This window comes from Cavia porcellus, unplaced genomic scaffold (genome assembly GCF_034190915.1).
Source record: "Cavia porcellus strain 051 isolate PalLab524CR breed Dunkin Hartley unplaced genomic scaffold, mCavPor4.1 scaffold_14, whole genome shotgun sequence".
NCBI classification, from domain to species: Eukaryota; Metazoa; Chordata; class Mammalia; order Rodentia; family Caviidae; genus Cavia; species Cavia porcellus.
This window is the reverse complement of record NW_026947497.1, coordinates 11,097,162-11,116,216: the sequence shown is the minus strand read 5'-3', so window position 1 is coordinate 11,116,216 and position 19,055 is coordinate 11,097,162. Positions and strand designations below refer to the sequence as shown.

Below are 19,055 nucleotides of genomic sequence, written 5' to 3'. Positions count from 1 at the left end.
AAAAAGAAAAACAAAGAGAGAGGGGAAAACAGAGATGAGAGCTGAGAGAAGAATAATATGCAAGGGGTTACACTCAGGGGCCTGACAGGCAGCTATCTGGGGCTCAACTGTTTGTCTGGTAACTGTTTCAGGACTAAAAGGCATCACTTTTGCCTTCTGCTTCATCTTAGCTAAAAGGCTAAGAAGTGATAGCACCTAGTTTTAAACATTAAAACTATTTTAAAACGGTGTTTCTGAAGCTCTTCCGTACAATGACGGCACCTGCTAAGAAGTCTCAGGTTCAGCCTTTTTTTTTTCTTCTTGGAAGGGATGGAGGGAGGGAGAGGCAGCAGGCTGCGGGCTCCCAGAACCATTCACCCGCCGGACAGCCTGTTCGGGCCTGGAGCCCCACCGCACCACCCTCCAGCCCTCTACTTACTTATTTACTTTTACTCTGCACAGTGCTATGGCTAGCAGAGAAAGGTGAGCACGAAGGGGAGCCCACCCATGAGGAAGACAGGGGCCACGCTGCCAGGTACATTGCTCAACACTCTTTCAAGGCCTCTATCTTCCTTTTGGTACAGAAGGAATGACACGCCAGGCCAGAGCCAATCCTTCTCTTTCCACTGTTAATAGGCGGAGTGAAACTAATACAGGATTTCTCTTCTGCTTCGTAAAAAGCAATTGCATCAAAACACGTAAGGCACTATTTGAAAGATTATTTCAAAGCTAGGGTTGATTGGTTAAAATTCTGCTCACCTCTTTCTTCAGTGTTTCTATCTCAGGGGGCAGGGATTTCAGCTCTGACAGCAAGTTAATCTCCTTCTGTAAAGCTTCATTTTCTTTAATTTCTTTACTCAGCTCTTTCTGCAGATCTGTAATCCTCCTTTCCAATTCCAAATTGCAGGGCAAATCTAAGAAGAGTTCAGTAACTTAGAGAACAATGCTTACAATGGGGACTAACTCTTAATAGCTCTCAAACCAACTTTTGCAAAATCAGGACCAATGTATTTGAAAATTCATATTAAGCCACAATGATCTGAACCTCATGGGAGTCTTTATACACATTGGAACCGAACGATATTAGAGTTAAACATTAAGCTATCAATGAAAACAGAGTCGAAGCCAGGGAATTAGCTCAGCAGCATAAGTGCCTGCCTGGCAAGCACAAAGTCATAAGTTCGATCCCTGGGACCAAAAACAAAGTAAAGAAAACAGTCTAGAGGATTTTTACTGCTTGGACTATGGCCAAATCATCTGGGGATGTTTTTAGAGGAAGTCACATTTGCAAAGAGCTGTCTGAAATTATAAATACCTTTTGGAAGTTTGCCATCTACAAGGGAAGTGAGTTTGGTTATTTCACTAAAGGCAGATTGTAACTCTTTCTCCAGATCAACTTGTATTTTCTTTTTGGCCTCCAACTGGCTTTGATATACCTGAGTATCAATTTCCATTTGTTTGCACGTATTTGCAAGTTCTTTCTACGAAGACAAACACCAAAAGTCACAAAAATGTACTAATTATTTTGATGGCTTTGTTACAAACTTTTAAAACGTTGCTTACCATTTGTTTTTTCAGTTCCAGATTTGCACTTCGGAGAAAGGCTGCTTCTCTCTTGGCATCAAGGGCTACAGTCTCAGCATCAAACAAAGATTGTTTCATTTCTTTGAAGTCATCATCATTGTCCTAGACAGATGATAAAAGGATTTGGTCAGTTCCAATTTTAGCAGATTTGAGCAACTTAGAAACATGGATGCACCACATATTCTTACGGAGCCACCGGGGTGAGGACATGCTAATGATCAAAGAATGAAAAGTAAACATAAAAGCAATGTTTAGGCTCGAATGTCGTCAGTATGAGAGTGCTCACCTGGCATCTGCAAGTTCCTGGGTTCAGTCCCTACCACCACCAACGCAAGGCCAAATAACAGGAAACAAAACCCACCAATACTGATGTCTGCAAACACTCTAAGAAACCAACTTCTCCTAAATAAAAGGTTAATAAATAAAACAGTACTTACATGATCATGGGATACTTGATATCTGTTAATTAAATGAAATTTATGAAGTCATACTACACTATCAATGACCTATACCTTACCGTTACTTATTAATTTCAACACAAATGGTTTCCTTACGGTCTTTAATATGTACTTCTATTAGTATTTGTACAAAACTGAAAACATAAGAAGCTTTTTCAGTTATTTACCTACTTTGTGGTACTGAAGAATGAACCCAGGGCCTACACACCTGGGTGTAACTTCAACACCTTTTTACTTTTCATGGAGAGCTGAGTTCTTGCTAGGCTGCTGATGAATCACTTCTTTCCCATGGAAGCATGTCCCTAACTTCCTTACATTTAATCATACAGTGACACACTCGACTTCCTGTGAGGGTCTGTAAAGCAGCAATGATCTGAAGGCCCCTTTGTCCCAGAGCAGACAGGTGAAATGTGAACGCACTGGTGACAGCTGCGACCCGTGCACAGCCGGCCCCCTGTTAGCACCCATGAGTGGGACAAACCAGAAACACCACACAGGAAGGGGCCACACAGGAAGGCAGCCAATCTTACCCGTGGGAAGGGCGAGTCCAAGGCTGTGCTCTCTGACTTCTGGGAGTCTATGTAGTTCTGCAGCTTCTTAATCTCAGCTTCTTTCTCTCTCAGCAGTGCTACTTTGGAGCTTAGTTCATTCTAAAAGAATCAAACAATGAAACACAATTTTCTATTCCATCTGCATTTCCACGGGATTAAAAAACACAGTTTTTAATCCTGTGACAGTAACATTCAAGGATTAATACTTAAAGCATAATTCTTGTTTTTGTCATCATCTTCAGTGTCATACATGTTTGACAGTTCTCATTATCAATGGAGTCAGCAACAGGAATGCTCACCTCAAGATCCTGGTTATAAACTTCTGCGTGCTTAACTAAATTCCTCAGGTTGGAGATTTCGTGAATTAGTTGCATCTGAAACAGCAAGTGAACAGGCACCAGAGGAAGCCGACAGTTAATAAAGCAAAAGCTTCAGATTCGCCCAACACAGGTAGAGGGGTGAGGCCTAATGCTCAAGGTATCACCACACAGCACCTCAGTATTCACAACTAGAAGAAAGGCCAGACCACAGAACCAGCAACAAGGAGAGAACCTCAGCACGACCCTGATAATAATATAACCTGCTTTACTAGCAATGATGACAGCATTGGTCAAGTTAGTAATCACCAACTAGAGGAGCTAGTAAAGTGCTCATCAAAATTGCAAGATGTACTTTTTGTAGGTTTTTGTTTTGCATAAGCACAAAAATAGGTTCATCCTACAAGATTTTACTACTGTGGATTAAACAATGAGCTACATTTCTGCCATGCTGCCAGTTCTTTTTAATTGAGATCAACTCTCACTAAACTGACCTAGGTCAGCTGTAACCTTATATCCTCCTGCCTCAGCTTCCCAGACCGCTAGGATTACAGGCCTGTGCCGCCATATCTGATTGTACACTGTCAGTTTTGTAATGAGCCGTGGTGTGGGAACGGGTTTGGACTAATGTTTCATATTTCTCATATCACTGGTCAACCAAGCTACAAAGGTATGGAATTATCAATTATTACCTTGATTTATTCTCTAGACAATGTTGGAAATACAGTCTTATTGCTCTATATTGTTAAAAGTATGAAGGTATAACTATTTCTATTCATGTCTTCCCTTCTCTCAAAGCATCTATAGCATTACATTTTTGAGTATCAGAAAATTTTGTGTTCAAAATGACTATAATTGACCAAGAAACCTATTTTCTTTAGGACTGTTAAAAGTTCACATTCAGATGACAACTTAAAGAATGAAAGTAAAATCTAATGGAATGTAAGGGATTGAAGAAAATGGTATCTTGTCAAGGAATATTTTCTGCATGCTTAACTAGCTTGACTAGTTTTAGATTTCAAATTATTAATAGCTCTGATATTCCAGTGTTAGGTCAGTGCTGAAAATAGAAATATATGAACACGTAGTTTAAAATTTTTAATTGGGAAATCTAAACTGGCTTCCACTTGTTGATTTTTCGGCCTACTTTTGATTGTCATGTAGAAAAAGAAAAAAAATCACATTTACCAGAAAAAACAAATAATCTTCACATCATCAAATGTTTTTATTCTCACAAACAGAAAAAGATTAACTCTGCTGTATGTGGAACTGTAAGGTGCAAGTGACACGCCATGTAAGGGTGCAAAATGTGTGAGAAGGAACACATTTAAATGTGATTAGATCAGCAGTTAATCCACTGTGACATACACCATACTACAAATTTCGGCAGAAGAAACCAAACATTAAACTTTATAGAACTAATATCCAAACATTTCCAACTTATGAAAATTATAAAATTAAACAAATAGTTATAAAATAGGTCAATGGATAAGATCTTTCTCTTACTGCTCAAGTGTACTGATCTTGTACTTTTTTTGGATTACTCTAAAATTTACTATTTAATCATCCTGTGTTGCTAAACTCCCACTTGAAAATTATCTGTGATTTTTCATGTCCCTTAACTTTTTTTGGATTACTCTAAAATTTACTATTTAATCATCCTGTGTTGCTAAACTCCCACTTGAAAATTATCTGTGATTTTTCATGTCCCTTAGGAAAACCAGGGACATGAAACCAGACCAGAAGTAGGCTTTTTCTTAAATTTTTTTCAAAAATGTCGGTTATCCCCTAATCTGGGCTTAACCCTGGTGCTCTCACCCAAGCCACCGCATGCTAAGACTAACCCAGCCATACGCCCTGAAGCTGCTCAGGGCCTTGTCCCAGAGAAGCACCTCCACAGCAGATCGAGCTCCTATGCACGAACACACACTCTTATTCTGGGGAGGGTTGCACAAAACTTTGTGAGTCCCATAATGGCTGGGATTCTCATTCTGCACTGTGGAGGCTAAGATCTCCCACACGAAGTGTGGTTCCTGACATCTCAGGGCAATTTCCAGGGCCTAGTCTAATGGTTTCAGTCATTTATCAGTTTCTCTAGCGATTCTGACATTTCAACCCTTAGCAATAGGTACACTTGCTAGAAAAAAAGAAATTCACTCACACACAGCATCCACACATCAGTCAACCAGATCTGTGTCAGCTTTTCTAGTCTCAGCAGGGAGTGGCTGTTTCCTCAGGGCACAGCCAGAGACCCGCGAGCCCCCACCTGCGTGTATTCCATTCCTTTTTCTAGCAAGCTTGATGGGAGCCAACACGGCCTCCCTATTTAAACACAATGTCAGCTGAATACTGAGTTTCTTAAATTCTCTACTTGTCTAAACATATAAAAGGGGTGAATCCTTGTTACCTCAGTCTTAGAAATAAAAATCTTTCAGAGGATGGTATTTCTTTTTAATGCACAAAATAGTTTAACGTCTCTACTTGTCTTACCTCTTGATCTTTTTCAGTTTTTCTTTCTAGAGCCTCAAATTCATCCAAGTCACTTCTTTCTTTTAGTTTTAACCTCATTTCTTCATTTTCTCTTCTTACTTGTTCATAGTCTAATACCATATTATCATATTTAGCACGAAGTGAGTTCAACTCACTTTCTAAGTTTTCCTATTATAAACAAAAACAAATTTCCCAATCAGAAGGGATGCAAACCACATTGTCTACACTTCTTTAGATCAGGTGGATAATACATGGACCCCTCGACCACTGGTGGTTCTCCAACTTGCATCTTTCTGACACTCCATTGTGGTAAACTAGCTCACTTAGAGTGAACAGAGATTTTATTTTGAAAACAGAAGAATAAAGATAATATAATAAGTCTGCTTCTGCTCAGGGAAAGTCCAAGTGAGAAGGTAAATGCTGGGAACCCATTTGACCCCAAACCCCACAGTGCCTCAGGATTAAAGCTGCTTATTAATGGCTCATGCATCTGAATGCTCTTTCATTCTTCAGATGACTCCATTCAGGAAGCCAACATACTGTCTGCCTCAATCTCCAATGTGCTAAATTTTACCACAGCATTATGGGAAAGAGATGAAAAAACACCTTCAATTAGGAATTACAAAAAATGAAGATGACAAACTCCTAGAATATGTCAGGAACACAAAAGCACTTTCTTACATTAGCCAATGATAATAATTACCAGGAAGTACAATTGTATTCCCAGTTAAAATGATGTTTTCTTTGACAGACACATGTACACTACAGTGTGACTTGTCTGGAACTGGAGCAGTCTGCAGAGCGACCCCGAAAGCTAACCTATAGCGGTGCTGGCCACGGTGTCCGCTCTGGCCGGCTCCGAGGGCTCTGCCGTGAGCCCTCTGCACATGCAGGCTCCTCAGGCGAGGATGCAACTAAGCTCAGAGCGAAGTGTGCTCGGCCCACAGTAGCTGTGTCAGTACTTAGTTGGAGCCTTTCTTCTTGTCACCATTCTCAGGACAGTGCAGTGTAGTAACTACCGTGTAGCATTTCTACTGTCAGGGGTCACCAGTGTCCAAGAGATGGTTAAGTTCAGCACAGGATGGGCAGGGTGATGTGCAAACACGTCATGCCTTTTAAGCAGGGACTAGGCGGCTACAGCCTAGGTGTCCGTGGGGGTCACAGAGCCCATGGCACAAGGGGACAGAGGGACAACCAATGCATTTACCTCTATTTCTCCTACCACCTGGCAACATTATTTCCCTGATGATCACCCCTGTGCTTCTGCCTGGGAATACTGATGCTTTTCAATTAATTTTTTCACTCCACGGGATTGCCCAGAGCAAACCAGACAGATGCTAAGATTTGCTGGTAAAGAACTAGAAGCAAACATTTTCCCGTTAGCACTCGCCTGCCTAATAAACATTTTAGCCTCCCTCTACATGTCTCCTACTTTTTCAACTGCAAGTCAAAAAACACAAGGGAAATCTTCCTAGAGCCCAAACTGCCTCTGATACTGAGTCAGAGCTGCAGACAAGCTGCCACCCCCAAAACCAACACAAGATCATGTTCCGTAAAATACCTCATTTAGTAGCTGTGTCGCTGAATTCCACTCTATCTCTGTTAGTGTATCAGGAGTATTGCTGAAGGTATCAGACTCCAAGAAAGCTACAATTAGGGAACAAATGTGTATGTTAACATGTATAACATTTCCTAAAAGTCAAATTAAACATTATTTTAAAAAGTGACAGAGTACTGCATAATAAGCTCACATTAGTGTGTGTGCCCTCAGTATGGGAATGCCAAGGACACACGTCAACAGAGCTGATCATGTACAGCAGTGTGTGAACTAAGACAGCTGGCTGGGATCAGTGATAAAACACGGGCTCCGCAGCACAGAGGTAAAAAAATCAAATTCTGAGTACGAAATATGATCACTGTAAGTAGGTTTTTAAAACGCCCCTAAAATAAGAATATAATGCTTGAGGTATAATTTTCAAACATAATTTTTGTATTATTTCAAACATAATTTTTAACATAAATCCTATCTTTTAAAGACTGGCAGGTTCAGACAGATGTTACATCAGTGTTACACTAATTTAAATGAATAATAATCAGAACAATAAACAAAAATATCTTTCACATCCATTTCCAATAGTGCATCATTCTTGAGATTTGGCATTCAGAGAACAATTTATGAAAGTTTAAAAATTATCTATCATTAAATCACAATTTCCATCTACTTCAACATGTGTATCATACTGAGTTACCCAGTCTGTCTCTACAGGGAAGCGTTTATTAGGCCCTGCAGATACTTACTCTCATCAATCTCCCCTAACAGTGTGACAGCATTCCTGGATGTCCTGGTTGTCACATTCACTGGTATACTGAACTCTCTCTCGTAGTTTGAATCCTTCATTTTGTTAATTTTGCCAAAGCACCAAGTGACTCTTCGTTTTCTTTTAGCCTAAAACACAAAAGCAAAAACAAAACAAAAAAAAACCCAAAAAAACAATGCTTTACCTCCATTGGCGTTCCGACAAAATACAACAGGAAACTAGTTACGAGGTTGGAAAACCACTGATTTCTTTCATATCTCGGAATGTCCTTCAATTAGCAAGGTACTCTCACATTTTTCAGACCAGTGTGTGATACCATAATACATCCAATGAAGCAACCGTTCTCACTTCTTTCTGTTTATGGGATCAAACCCAGGGCCTCCCCAGGCTGCGCAGGCACGCTGCCACCAAGCCGTATCCTCAGCCCTTAAATCACAAGTTTGCAGGACTCATCCGAAGGGCCCTTGTCAACTCAAAACCCTTAGGGATCTCTGGGGTTGTGGCAGGGGTGCTCACCCTGCTGCAAACCTGGGCACCTTGCTCTCACTGGGCAGGAGCAGAGGGGGAGCAGTACCCAGGTCACTAATGAGAGCCCTTGCAGGAGCCACTTTCTCAGGTCCCCCGATGTCCGTCTCCTGCCCTGAGTTTGGGAATCAAGGACCCCACCCTGCCCTGACCCTGCTGCCCTCTGTGGGGCTGTGCCCTCAGGAATCTGCCATCAGTCTTCCCTGCCGCCCCCTCCTCCCAGCTTCACACTCGAGTCTGGCTGCGTCTGCCTTTGAGCAGGATGGACTGTGACTGCTCACCTGGCTCTAGCTACCACTTCCTTTCTGCTCTTCCTCGAGACCCTCCCACGCCCTCCTCACCCTCTGAGGCCCTGCTCTCTCCTGTTTGTCAGTCACTCTGCCGACTAGCAATGCACACAACCCTTTCCAGGCTGCCTGAATCTCCCCTATTAAAGGGTAAGAAGCGTTCAGCTCACACCAGACCTAAGCCTGCCCTGTTCACTAGAAGGTTCCATCTTCTAATTTTACCTTTAATTCCTGATGTGATGTGAGGGAAGATGAGGTCACCAGCATCCGTGTTAAGTTGTGAATTTTCTCATCCTGTACTTTTTGAAGCAAATCTTTTTCATCCAAAAGCTGGGCCAACTGGTCTTTTTCCATTTCCTGGGCCCGAGTCTTTATATTTACCTAGCACATGTAATATGGCAGGATATTAACAATATATGAAGCTAGATTTTAGAACTTTGAAAAGAGCTTGCAAGCAGAATATTACATTTCCATAGAATTTATAAACGTTTAACCTTTACGGGAATAACATATACCGACATGCAGAACCCCACGTCATTGCCAAAATTAGTAATTTATCAAACACATTTCTTCTCATCACTATTCTTTCCATTATGTAGTCAATAATGTTGATAAGACAATTCTATTAGTAGCCTAAGAACTCTGAATAACAGGTCCGAAAGTCAAGAGACCCAGGGTTGAATTACCACAGAGAAAAACAGAGATGCTGTTGTCTTATGAGATTACTGGTTGATATTTTAGCTTTTTAAAAGGACACAAAAATGAAAGATTTTTTTACAAACTATGGGACTGAGAGGATTAATATAAATTAATTAGAATGGCAAGACTGGCTGTATTGTTAGATGACTGTCTTAGGCCCAGAAGAGGATTTAGGCGATGTGAAGAAATAAAAGGTAGTTTTAAATTGCTACACATTTCTCTTTCCTAAATTAACTCAAAATGTATTTGTCAGATTAAAAAACAAAGCTATTTCTACTTAGTTCACTTGGAGCAACATTTCAAATCATACCCTTTGGAAATACAGAATAAAGTCAAAAATAATTTGAAGATATCAAATCTTTCAGTTCACATAGCAAACCTAAATTGTTATAAATTATTTCTTCATAGTTGCAACACATTTGTTTAAAAATTAAGTCCCAGCACTTCAGATATTCCCGAGCTGAGAGCTCCTGGGCCCATCCCCCCAGGCTAAGTTAATGTCTACTGAAATGAAGCCTCGCACGCACCTCCTCGAGCTGCTTTCTCAGGTCCACTATTTCCTTTCTGTATCTTTTCAGGAGCGCTTCATCACTTGACACCTCATTAACGTAAGGAGTGTTCTTCATATATTTAGCAGTGCTAGCAAACTGGGAAAAGCACACAAAAGTACAACTGTTCAGCACTCAGAATTTCTAACAGTGAAGAGCTGGTAGGTTTCCTCTAACAAATTCTCTTTAAAGAAAACTAAATGAAACCAAATAATTCTGTTGACAGCGAGCTTTACACATTTGAATTCAGGGAGCCTTCAAAGCTTTCTAGTGATTCTCTGCAGCTCACTCAGCAGGCACAAGGTTTTCAGGAGAGCAGGCAACACCCCCGGGACAGCTCCAACATAAACCCCGCGTGCCGCTCCGAGGAGCTGTCCCCCAGGGAGCCTGCCTGCTCTGAGGTCCACACGGAAGATGAGTCTCATGGCCACGGACCTGACTTTCCATCTTTGGAGTGCTCACAGCACCTCAACTCAGGGCTCAGCAGCTAAGCACTGCTTCTTCAGAGTCTGAGCACCAGACGCACTTGAAGTGGCACATGAAGGTGACCAGTAAGTCACACAGCACAACAGGGACAACGCTGTTCTACTTTTTTTTTTATAAACTGAAAAAGCATAACGTAGGCTCAGAATAAAGGTGGGGATCCATTAGCTAGCAGAAATTTCAGTATAAAATACACAACTTCTTTTGTTATTTCCTATTTGTGGCAAGTCAGACTACTTTTTGTTTCTGTGGATGATGTAAAGTTTGGTTTTATTTCAAACGAAGCACACAAAGTGAGCTGCAGTAAACAACATGGAGGTGGGACTCAAAGGACTGAAGTGTGGGAAACCTAGATTAAGGCTGATATTTGGTAGATAATGCATCAATTTTACTATACCAGGTGTGTCTATATAATTATTAAAAACTGTATCTATTTTAAGTCAGTCATCTTTCCTCCAGCAAGCTGCTCAGCCCCATGTTGGGCTGAGATAAAAATCAAACTCACCTGTAGAGTGGTCAGAGTTTCCTCAAAAGAGGCTGGCGTAATGGTGCAGATGATACGAGTTTTTGCATTTCCTCCCAAGGAATTCTGGAGAATTCGAGTTAATTTGCTATCTCGATAATTGATAAAACCACTTAGCATGCAAAGAGATTGGGGAGAAAGAGATTTCAGAATTTTATGTAACAAAGGTGGCTGGTTTGTAGCATATAACACTTAGTCAAGTATAAAAACTAGGGCCGGGGATTTAGCTCAATGGCATAGGCACCTGCCTGGCAAACTTGAGGTCGTGAGTTCAATACCAGTACCAAAAAAAAAAAAAATTCAAGTATAAAAACTAATTCTTTACAGGTTATGTAATAGACCAAAGCAACGAAAATATTTAAAATAGCAAATTCATTCAGTTATAGTCACATATACTAGAAGCTAGCAAAGCTCTGCTGTGTTTCTGACAGAAAATACTCAAGTGTTATTTTTAACCCAATAAAAACTATCAACAATAGACTAACGGAATAAACTTACCCAATTTGTTCATCACTTAGTTTCTTGATCACTTGTCCCAAAATAAATAAGCTTCGATTTATATTACAGCCTTCCTTGAATCGCACACCTGATTAGAGTAGACAAATATGAAAACCAACCGTCACTGTATAAGGTGATACACAGCAGCTTAGGAGAAATTAGACATGACAGCTGCTATGGGAAAGTATCAGACTCAGATGGACCTGAGCCCCGCTTTAGTGCACCTGGTAGGAGCATCCTTCCTGTCCTTTACACCTGAGAGGCACTGCAGAGGGCGGGCGGGAGGGAAGGCTGTTTCCCTACAGAGCTCCTCCTCAGTTTAGATCCTCTTTTTCCCAAATCATTAACTACAGGCGCCCACAGACTTCCAACCTCACAGCGATGTGGATGACTGTCCTTCTGCCTTTCACTGCCTACTGGCACCTAGTGTCTAGACTGGGATCAAGCCATCCCTGCAGACAGGGCTAAGATGGCAGGAATGTGGACACGGGATGACTCAGAACACGGGAAGACGTGGACACGCTGGACTCAGAACCTCAGTGCTGACAGGACACCTCCCACTACTTCCTTTGCTCCGGGACAGGAAAGCTTAGACTGCTTCTGTGCGACTCTCTGGCTTCCCAGCTGCACAGTCCTACCAAGGGCACAATTTCATGTCAACAGACGCTAGAACAGCCCCAGGGCAATGAGATGCTGATACTGGTGCTTACATTAATTCACATTACCATACTAGACACTTAGCGGTATGTTTTATGCCATGCAACAGGAAGACAGAGACCACTGCATTTCCTGAGTTCTGCTTACCTTCAGCTCCTGTTTGAGCGGCTCTCTCACTGCCTGCCAGATCCACCAGATTCTGCAGGAGGAAAGCAAACTTTAGTATGGTAATTTCAGTAACAATCTCCGAGCTACTCAACAAATGTTTCCTATACATGGTCTGAGTCCTGGCTCAGCATTGCTCTGGGTCCTGGCTCCAGCACAGGCACTGATACCCACTTCCTCTCACCTCCACCTGTCCCCGCCTTTAGGACACGCTGGATAACGCTACCACTGCAGGCTCCCCCCAGAGTGCAGGACTTCGCCGAGGCACACACAATTCTTTACAACCTGGTACTGAGGGCAGTGGATTTGCCCATTTCTTTAGTTCCATATTCTAGTCCACCCTTGCTCCACTCATGGCCAGGGCAAAGGTCACCTTCCCAGCATGGCTGTGCCAATGTCTCCCCTCCTCACACAGCATGACTGAATCCCAGGGATCACCCGGAGCTCTTCACAGATGGGACTGATTCTCAGAGCACTGACTCTGTAGGGCTGGTCATGTGTGACTGACTACCCTGTGGCATTTTAAAGGCATGCATCTGTCATTTCAAAAATAACACTGGAAATAAGTGACTGTCTGTCACACTCCACACAGTGTGGCAGGTTCTGAGGTCCCTGTTCTCAAAGTCCTATTCACCCTACATAGCTAAGAAGGCTCGGGAGAGGGAGAAAGGACCAAAGACCTTGTGACAGCTGTAATACAGAAGATCAGGACAGAGCTGGGAGGGACAGAATAGTTTTTCAACTGGATGACAAGGATGACTCATCTTTACACTAAGGTTTGAAAGACAGTGACGAGGGAGCCAGTTATCAGAGACCAAGGCGAACTGTACTGAGAAAGAATAGCCCAGGTCTCAAAGCAAAACACCAGTGACAGAGGGCAGAGGGACACAGCCAGTGAGCAGGAGCTAGCACAAGCCAGGGTGACAGAGAACTACAGATTTACCCAAACTCAATGGGAATTCCAGGCCTGAGGGCCTCACACAGGGGCAGGGACACACCTGACACCAACGTCCACAGCTCAGCTGTGCCCTGGCATGGGGAGCAGGCGGCCAGACAGGAGGCTCTGCAGGGTGTGGGGAGCAGGGGGACAGGATGGGGAGGAGGCGGCAGAGGCTCTCTGCAGGAGGATGCAGCATCTTCTGTGAGTAAGCACAGGGCCCCGTTTGGAGCAGGGAAAGCACCAGTGTGGGTTCTGAAGGCTCTGAAAGAAGCCTGGCTGCTGTTCACTTCTCTGGGATCTTCAGGCAGCCAATTGCACATTCGGGCTTCAGCGATTTCCCATAACTCTCTTTGCTAACACCCACAAAGGCTCTAATCTCTGCTGTCCTGTGTGTCCACTCCAGACGCAGACACTCACCCAGAGTGGGCAGTGCTGAAGGAGGCAGCATGGGTGCAGGTGGGTCGTGGGATGGGCTGAGCCTCCCACATACCCACAAGACCTCAGAGCGGAGTCTGAACTGAGTCAATGTGCTGAAGGATCCTGTCCTGAAGGCGACATTACCAAAGTGTGGTTGGGGAATTAGAAACCTGTGTGATGGCACGAAGGAAGGAAAAGCATGGTGCTGGGGGTCAGGTCTCACAATCACAAGCTGTGACGCCAGGGACACGAGGGTGGAAAGGAGACGACACCCACAGAAATGCACCACACTGCAACCAGGAAGAAATGAGATGAACAGAGAGGAAAGAGAAATGAGCCACGGTTACCAGGGGTGTCCAGCCTGAGTGGCAGGATGATGTGGGCGTACTGGAAGGGACAGTCCTCACAGAAGGGAGAAAGCTGGTTTTAGAGAGCTTGGAGTTTGAGATAAGGATGGGATATGAAATTCCAGCAGTCTTCAAGGAGGTATGAATTAGAACCCAGGACTGCAGAAGACATAAGGATCTGGCGGCCATCAGCAAGGATATGGTACCCCAAGACCTGAGAGCAAGAACCCGAAGTGGAAAGGCCGGGGAGCACTCTCCAGAGGCCACCAGGAAGCAGCAGAAAGATCGAGACTGGGGGAGGTGGCAAAGGAGCAGAGCCCAGGGGACTTTGGACACTGTCATCCCCCACCACCAAGGACACAGGATACTCAGGACACTCAGAGAAGGGCCACTCCAAGGCCAGATGGGCTTCCTGGGGTGCATTTCTTCACAAAAATTGTCACAACTGGGCAGACTGAAGGCCGGGCCAAAGGTCTCTAAAAAGATCACTGAGGACACAGCAAAGGACAAGAGAGAAATCAACACACAGCTCACTGAATAACTGAGAATTAAAATCAAATCATTAAGAGAAAGTCAAAACTATAGTGAAGCATTACAGGCATTACAGCATTGAAGAACAGAAGTTTGATTTTCCTTCATTGTGGCTTTTAAGTTGAAACTACACTACACTACCTGCTAAACTTTAATAGCAAAATAAGGTAAAGTAAGGAATGGATGTTAATGAAACTGACTTTACAAAATCTGAAAATGAATAAACATGTGACAGATTAATTTTCCCCCCAAGGTTTTCAAATCAAGTAGGATAACCTGAAATCACATCAATACCAAGCTAAAGAATCTGGCCTTGAAGAGGGGGACTAGATTCATGATGAGAAGGGATAGGAAAACAGGAGGCAGTGGACAGTGGTGACAGTGCAGCAAGAGGGGAACAAGAGGCCACCCGGTAAGAAAAGAGGGACAGATGATGCCAGCACACATTCATGAGGGGTGCCGAGGACTGCATGCCAAGTGGGAGGTTGTGAGGGTGAAACCACATTGCCCCAAAGCGGGGCTCTAAAGCACTGATGGGAATTTAGCTCAGAAGCACAAGCACCTGTCTGGCAAGTTCCAGGTCCTGAGTTTAATCCCCAGTACCAAAAAGAGAAAAAAAAGAAAAGAAAGCCCTGCCTACACGCTGGGCACATCTCAGGGGCACAGTGACTGCAGAGCACATGGGGAAATCCAAAGACAACATCTGTAACACAAGCACTTTCTTATTCTTCCTAAGAAAAAACTTGATGTGATTTATGCCTCAGCCATCCTATCCAATGGTTTGTTGATCACACAAGGCTGAATTATACCAGCCAACTAAAAAAATCTTTCCATTTTAACATTACTTGTCCTGCTTCCCTGAGATTAAAAAAACCTGCACTCCCACACACTTTATGTCTACAATTTAGATGGCACTTGTGACATTACAGGAAGATTCCCAGTTCTTTCTACAACATTTCAGCTGGTAATCTGATGCTACTGATGAGATCAGTGATTTGCTAATTTAGAGATTTCTGTTTCCTATTTAGTTAACAGCTCTAATTAAATCAAACATACAATAGTTTAGGTAAAGTTTGTTTTGGCCCTGCAGGCGCAACATTATACTTTAGGAATACTCACCAAATGGGACACCTTGATAGAGCCATCACAGTTAGAAGGTTCACCTTTCTCCCTGCTCTCCAGAATCTACACAGAAAGGGCCATTTGTATAAATACCAGTGTATGCTTACTTGGAAAGACCAGAGGAACAAACAGAGTAAGGACTTACCATCCTAAAAATGGTATGTGAACGACTGCTTCTTTCATTCATTTTTGTTGTTCCATAATGTCTGTTCTCTGGAAAATCATTTATAGTTTAGCTAGATATATGGCACTCCAGCAGAAACATTAATCTTTCTTTAGACTAATAACAAGTGTGATTTGTGTCTATTTTATCTGAATTGAAGAAGGAAAAGCATCATTCACTGAAGAAAGCTGTCAAACGTGTATTAAAGAAGACAAATGCGGTAGAATCTTACTTTCTCCCTTTGTGATCCAGCGCAAAGCCATTTCAGACGTGTAAACCACTTCTTCTGTGAGATCAGCAACGTATACATTCCTCTGTAACCAGATGAATTATCCACAGATAAGAGAAACAGTCCACAAATACACCTTACATACAAAAAGCAGGTACAAACTCTTGCAGAATTCATTTGTGGAAGTTAAAACATGGAATTATTATTCCATAGGAAAATAGCAAGCAAATCGACAAATGCCTACAATCTACTGCCTGCATCAAAGCACACCAAATTCCAACCTGATCTCCCCATCTTGCTGTGTTTAGACACTTCAACCAAAACATTACAGCTGCATTTTAAAATTGTATGTATTAATACAGAACTCCATACACACTGAAATTAGGCAGAATCATCCCAAGAAGTGTGTTTTCAAGCCGCCTTAACTCCCATCACTCACATTGATGTCTTCTCGAATTAACAAAGGTTTCATTTTTTGAGTACTGCAGAGTAAATCTGCAATGGTGTCGTTGTATATCTCCATGTAAGACACACGCAAGAGAAACTCTCTGTCCGCAAACTGCAAGAGAAATATATGTACAAACATCAAAAAAAGCATCCAATTAAGAAAATCTAATACTGAATGCATATCCATTAAGAAATGACCTTGATAAAACCAACCGTTCTAAGTTGACAGTCATAAACACAAAAACACAAAAGTATCACTTCAGAAAAATTGCAAAGTATGCTACCATGAAATCAGAGTATACAATCTAACTCTAGACTCAAAATAAAACCCTCCTAAGAGATGTTCTTATTCTAATGAAAATGCTCATTGAAAACCAACTCCTAACTAAATAGGCTGCATATTCCAGCCTGCTGTTTCCTTTCTTCCTTCACCAACATCTACTCGTTAATTTTCTGGCATAATCACTGGAGCGAACCACCAGCAGCAGCATGGAGCTAGCCATGGGGAGAAGATTCGCTAGTACTTAGTACCCACTTGTTGAATGTGTTACTGGTGCAGGATCCAAGAGAACAAATGGGTGAACTTAAACCTCCATAAAGTTTATCTGCGGGCATCAAACTGAATCTATGCTACGCTTTTCTTCATGGGTACTCACAAAGGAGTGCAAATCTGTTCATCAGTGTAAGAGAAAAACATTAAGATTTCTAGCTGAGCAGGGCATGGTGGCACAGGCCTGGAATCCCAGTGCTCAGCAGGCTGAGGCAGGAGGATCACCTTGAGTTTGAGGCCAGCCGAGGCTACATACTGAGTTCAAGACCAGCAAGACCTGCCTCAAAGAACAAAAACCAATGACAACAAATTTCTAGCTGATTATGACTATTCTTTCCTGTACGCGCTAAGGTATTACCTTCTTAATTTTTTGGAAGATGTCATGAATTGCTCTGGGTATAACTCCCAAACAATCTTCTGAGCCCATCATAGTATGGGTTTTTCCAGAAGCGGTCTGCCCATAGGCAAATATAGTTCCTGCAAAGACAAAACACACATATGCAAAGATTTAAACTAAAGCTAAGTATCTTAGACTCACGATACTTATTGAACGGACACTGAAAACAAAACACTTTTGCAGCATAAAATGAACACCAACCATTATACCCTTGTATGGCAGAATCGATGATCGGCACTGCTATTTCTTCATATACATTTGCAGTAGTTTCATTGCTATGAAAGACACGATCTTAAAAAAAAAATGCAAAATTAAATCAGCTGTGTTTTCATTCTGAATTAGTAATTACCCAAAGAAAAAAAGTGTCAGGATCTAAGCCCATAAAAACTTAAAGACAGTCTCTGCTTTAGTTTTGGCTTCTGAAAAGCCCTTCCCCAAATGTAAGGAATACTGGCTACTGAGGACACTATGGCCCTGAGCTGCCCTGTAGCAGATAGGGTGCCATGGCCTCCCTCTTCCTCTTGTGGGCTGTGTAACTCCGCCCTCCCCCCTTTCTCCTCTTTAAAATGGGCAGGTAACAGAATCCATGGCAGACACTGGTCTGGAACACTTGAGTGAGTGAATTAATATCCATGAAGTGCTTGGAACAGTGTCTGGTACTTGATAGGCACTTTGCACACGTCAGTCAATAATGACATCAACTCAGTCACCTTGAAGTTCAGGTCCTCCCTGTGAGTGGCCCTTTGAGGACATTGGCACTAAGCTATTCCTTCACTGTGTCCCTGCAAAGCATGTCCTGTCAACCTGCCTCCCCTCCACCACATCTCAAAGGCCTCAGAACCTGACTTGGTCCCTGACCAACTTTCACAGACATAAAAGAAATATCTGTACCATTTATTACTTAAGATGTTTGACTTACAATTATTGTGAAATATATACAGATCTTAAAGATGGCCTGACATTGTGAAACATGTTGGATTTATAGTTTAAGACTACAAAGGGTCTAGTGGAGAAAATGGTACTTTTAATCATACAGTAATATGGTTATAACTGTATTTTAAAGAATGATTTTTTATCTTCTCATACACAGGGAAATAGCTTTTTCCCTATGAAGAAATTAACACATCTTTAATGGCAAATGGAGTATTATTGATGCTTTTTGTTTTTTTTGCCTCAGTCTCCCAAGTGCTAGGATCATAGGCATGTACCACTGTTGTAGTCAGGGGTTGCACACAGAACAATTAGAATTAGGACATGGTGTGTATAATATGGTTTTATGATGGTCTCCTAGAGTTAACACAAGAAACTGCAGGAAATCTATCCACAACACCAAAGACATAGACTATTTAGTCAAAGGCTTAAATCCCACAGCAGTGTCCCACATAAGTCCAGATGAAAACCTAGAATGCCTCCCACCAATACAACTGGAGGTCCAGAGCCCACAAAAAGGACTCATGCCAGTCTTTTTTACAGATTCTGGGAAGGGCCCAAGGTCAGCAGTGGAAGCTAGGAAGTCTATGCCAGCACGGTGAAGGAGCTGTACTGACAGGTTGAGGGTTCTGCACTGAAGCCAAGAAGTCACACTCACAACAAAGACCAGGGATGTCCTGAAAAACACCACAGCCATCCTCAGTGACAAGGAGACCAGAGCTCCTCCTCTGACAAGCACAATTTAGTACATGCCAGAAAGCCAGTATGATGTGTTCATCCTGGAGACCAAGCAGCACATGTCTTCCCCTCCAGAGCCAGGAAGCAATGCTAGATGTAAGGGCCAGAGCTTCTCCAGGAGAACCAATGGTTCAAACAGCAACTCGTAGGAGAACCCACAAT

General features: G+C 42.5%; 1 protein-coding gene across 2 annotated transcripts in view; it reads right to left on the bottom strand.

Annotated features, from left to right (window-relative positions):
• The window catches only part of LOC100715877 (centromere-associated protein E), a 50,981-nt gene that overhangs the window by 30,498 nt on the left and 1,428 nt on the right, over positions 1-19,055 (bottom strand). For both annotated transcript variants that reach the window (XM_063260631.1, XM_013150615.3), the window contains exons 3-21: positions 17,427-17,516; positions 17,187-17,305; positions 16,271-16,390; positions 15,835-15,916; positions 15,585-15,652; positions 15,437-15,502; positions 12,065-12,116; positions 11,261-11,348; positions 10,745-10,874; positions 9,736-9,855; positions 8,732-8,890; positions 7,678-7,825; positions 6,941-7,026; positions 5,380-5,547; positions 2,872-2,946; positions 2,552-2,671; positions 1,543-1,665; positions 1,295-1,460; positions 739-893 (exon numbers count right to left, since the gene is read on the bottom strand). In XM_063260631.1, coding sequence (XP_063116701.1) covers positions 739-893; positions 1,295-1,460; positions 1,543-1,665; positions 2,552-2,671; positions 2,872-2,946; positions 5,380-5,547; positions 6,941-7,026; positions 7,678-7,825; positions 8,732-8,890; positions 9,736-9,855; positions 10,745-10,874; positions 11,261-11,348; positions 12,065-12,116; positions 15,437-15,502; positions 15,585-15,652; positions 15,835-15,916; positions 16,271-16,390; positions 17,187-17,305; positions 17,427-17,516 — 2,135 coding nt within the window. The remainder of the gene's footprint in view (positions 1-738; positions 894-1,294; positions 1,461-1,542; positions 1,666-2,551; positions 2,672-2,871; positions 2,947-5,379; positions 5,548-6,940; positions 7,027-7,677; positions 7,826-8,731; positions 8,891-9,735; positions 9,856-10,744; positions 10,875-11,260; positions 11,349-12,064; positions 12,117-15,436; positions 15,503-15,584; positions 15,653-15,834; positions 15,917-16,270; positions 16,391-17,186; positions 17,306-17,426; positions 17,517-19,055) is intronic.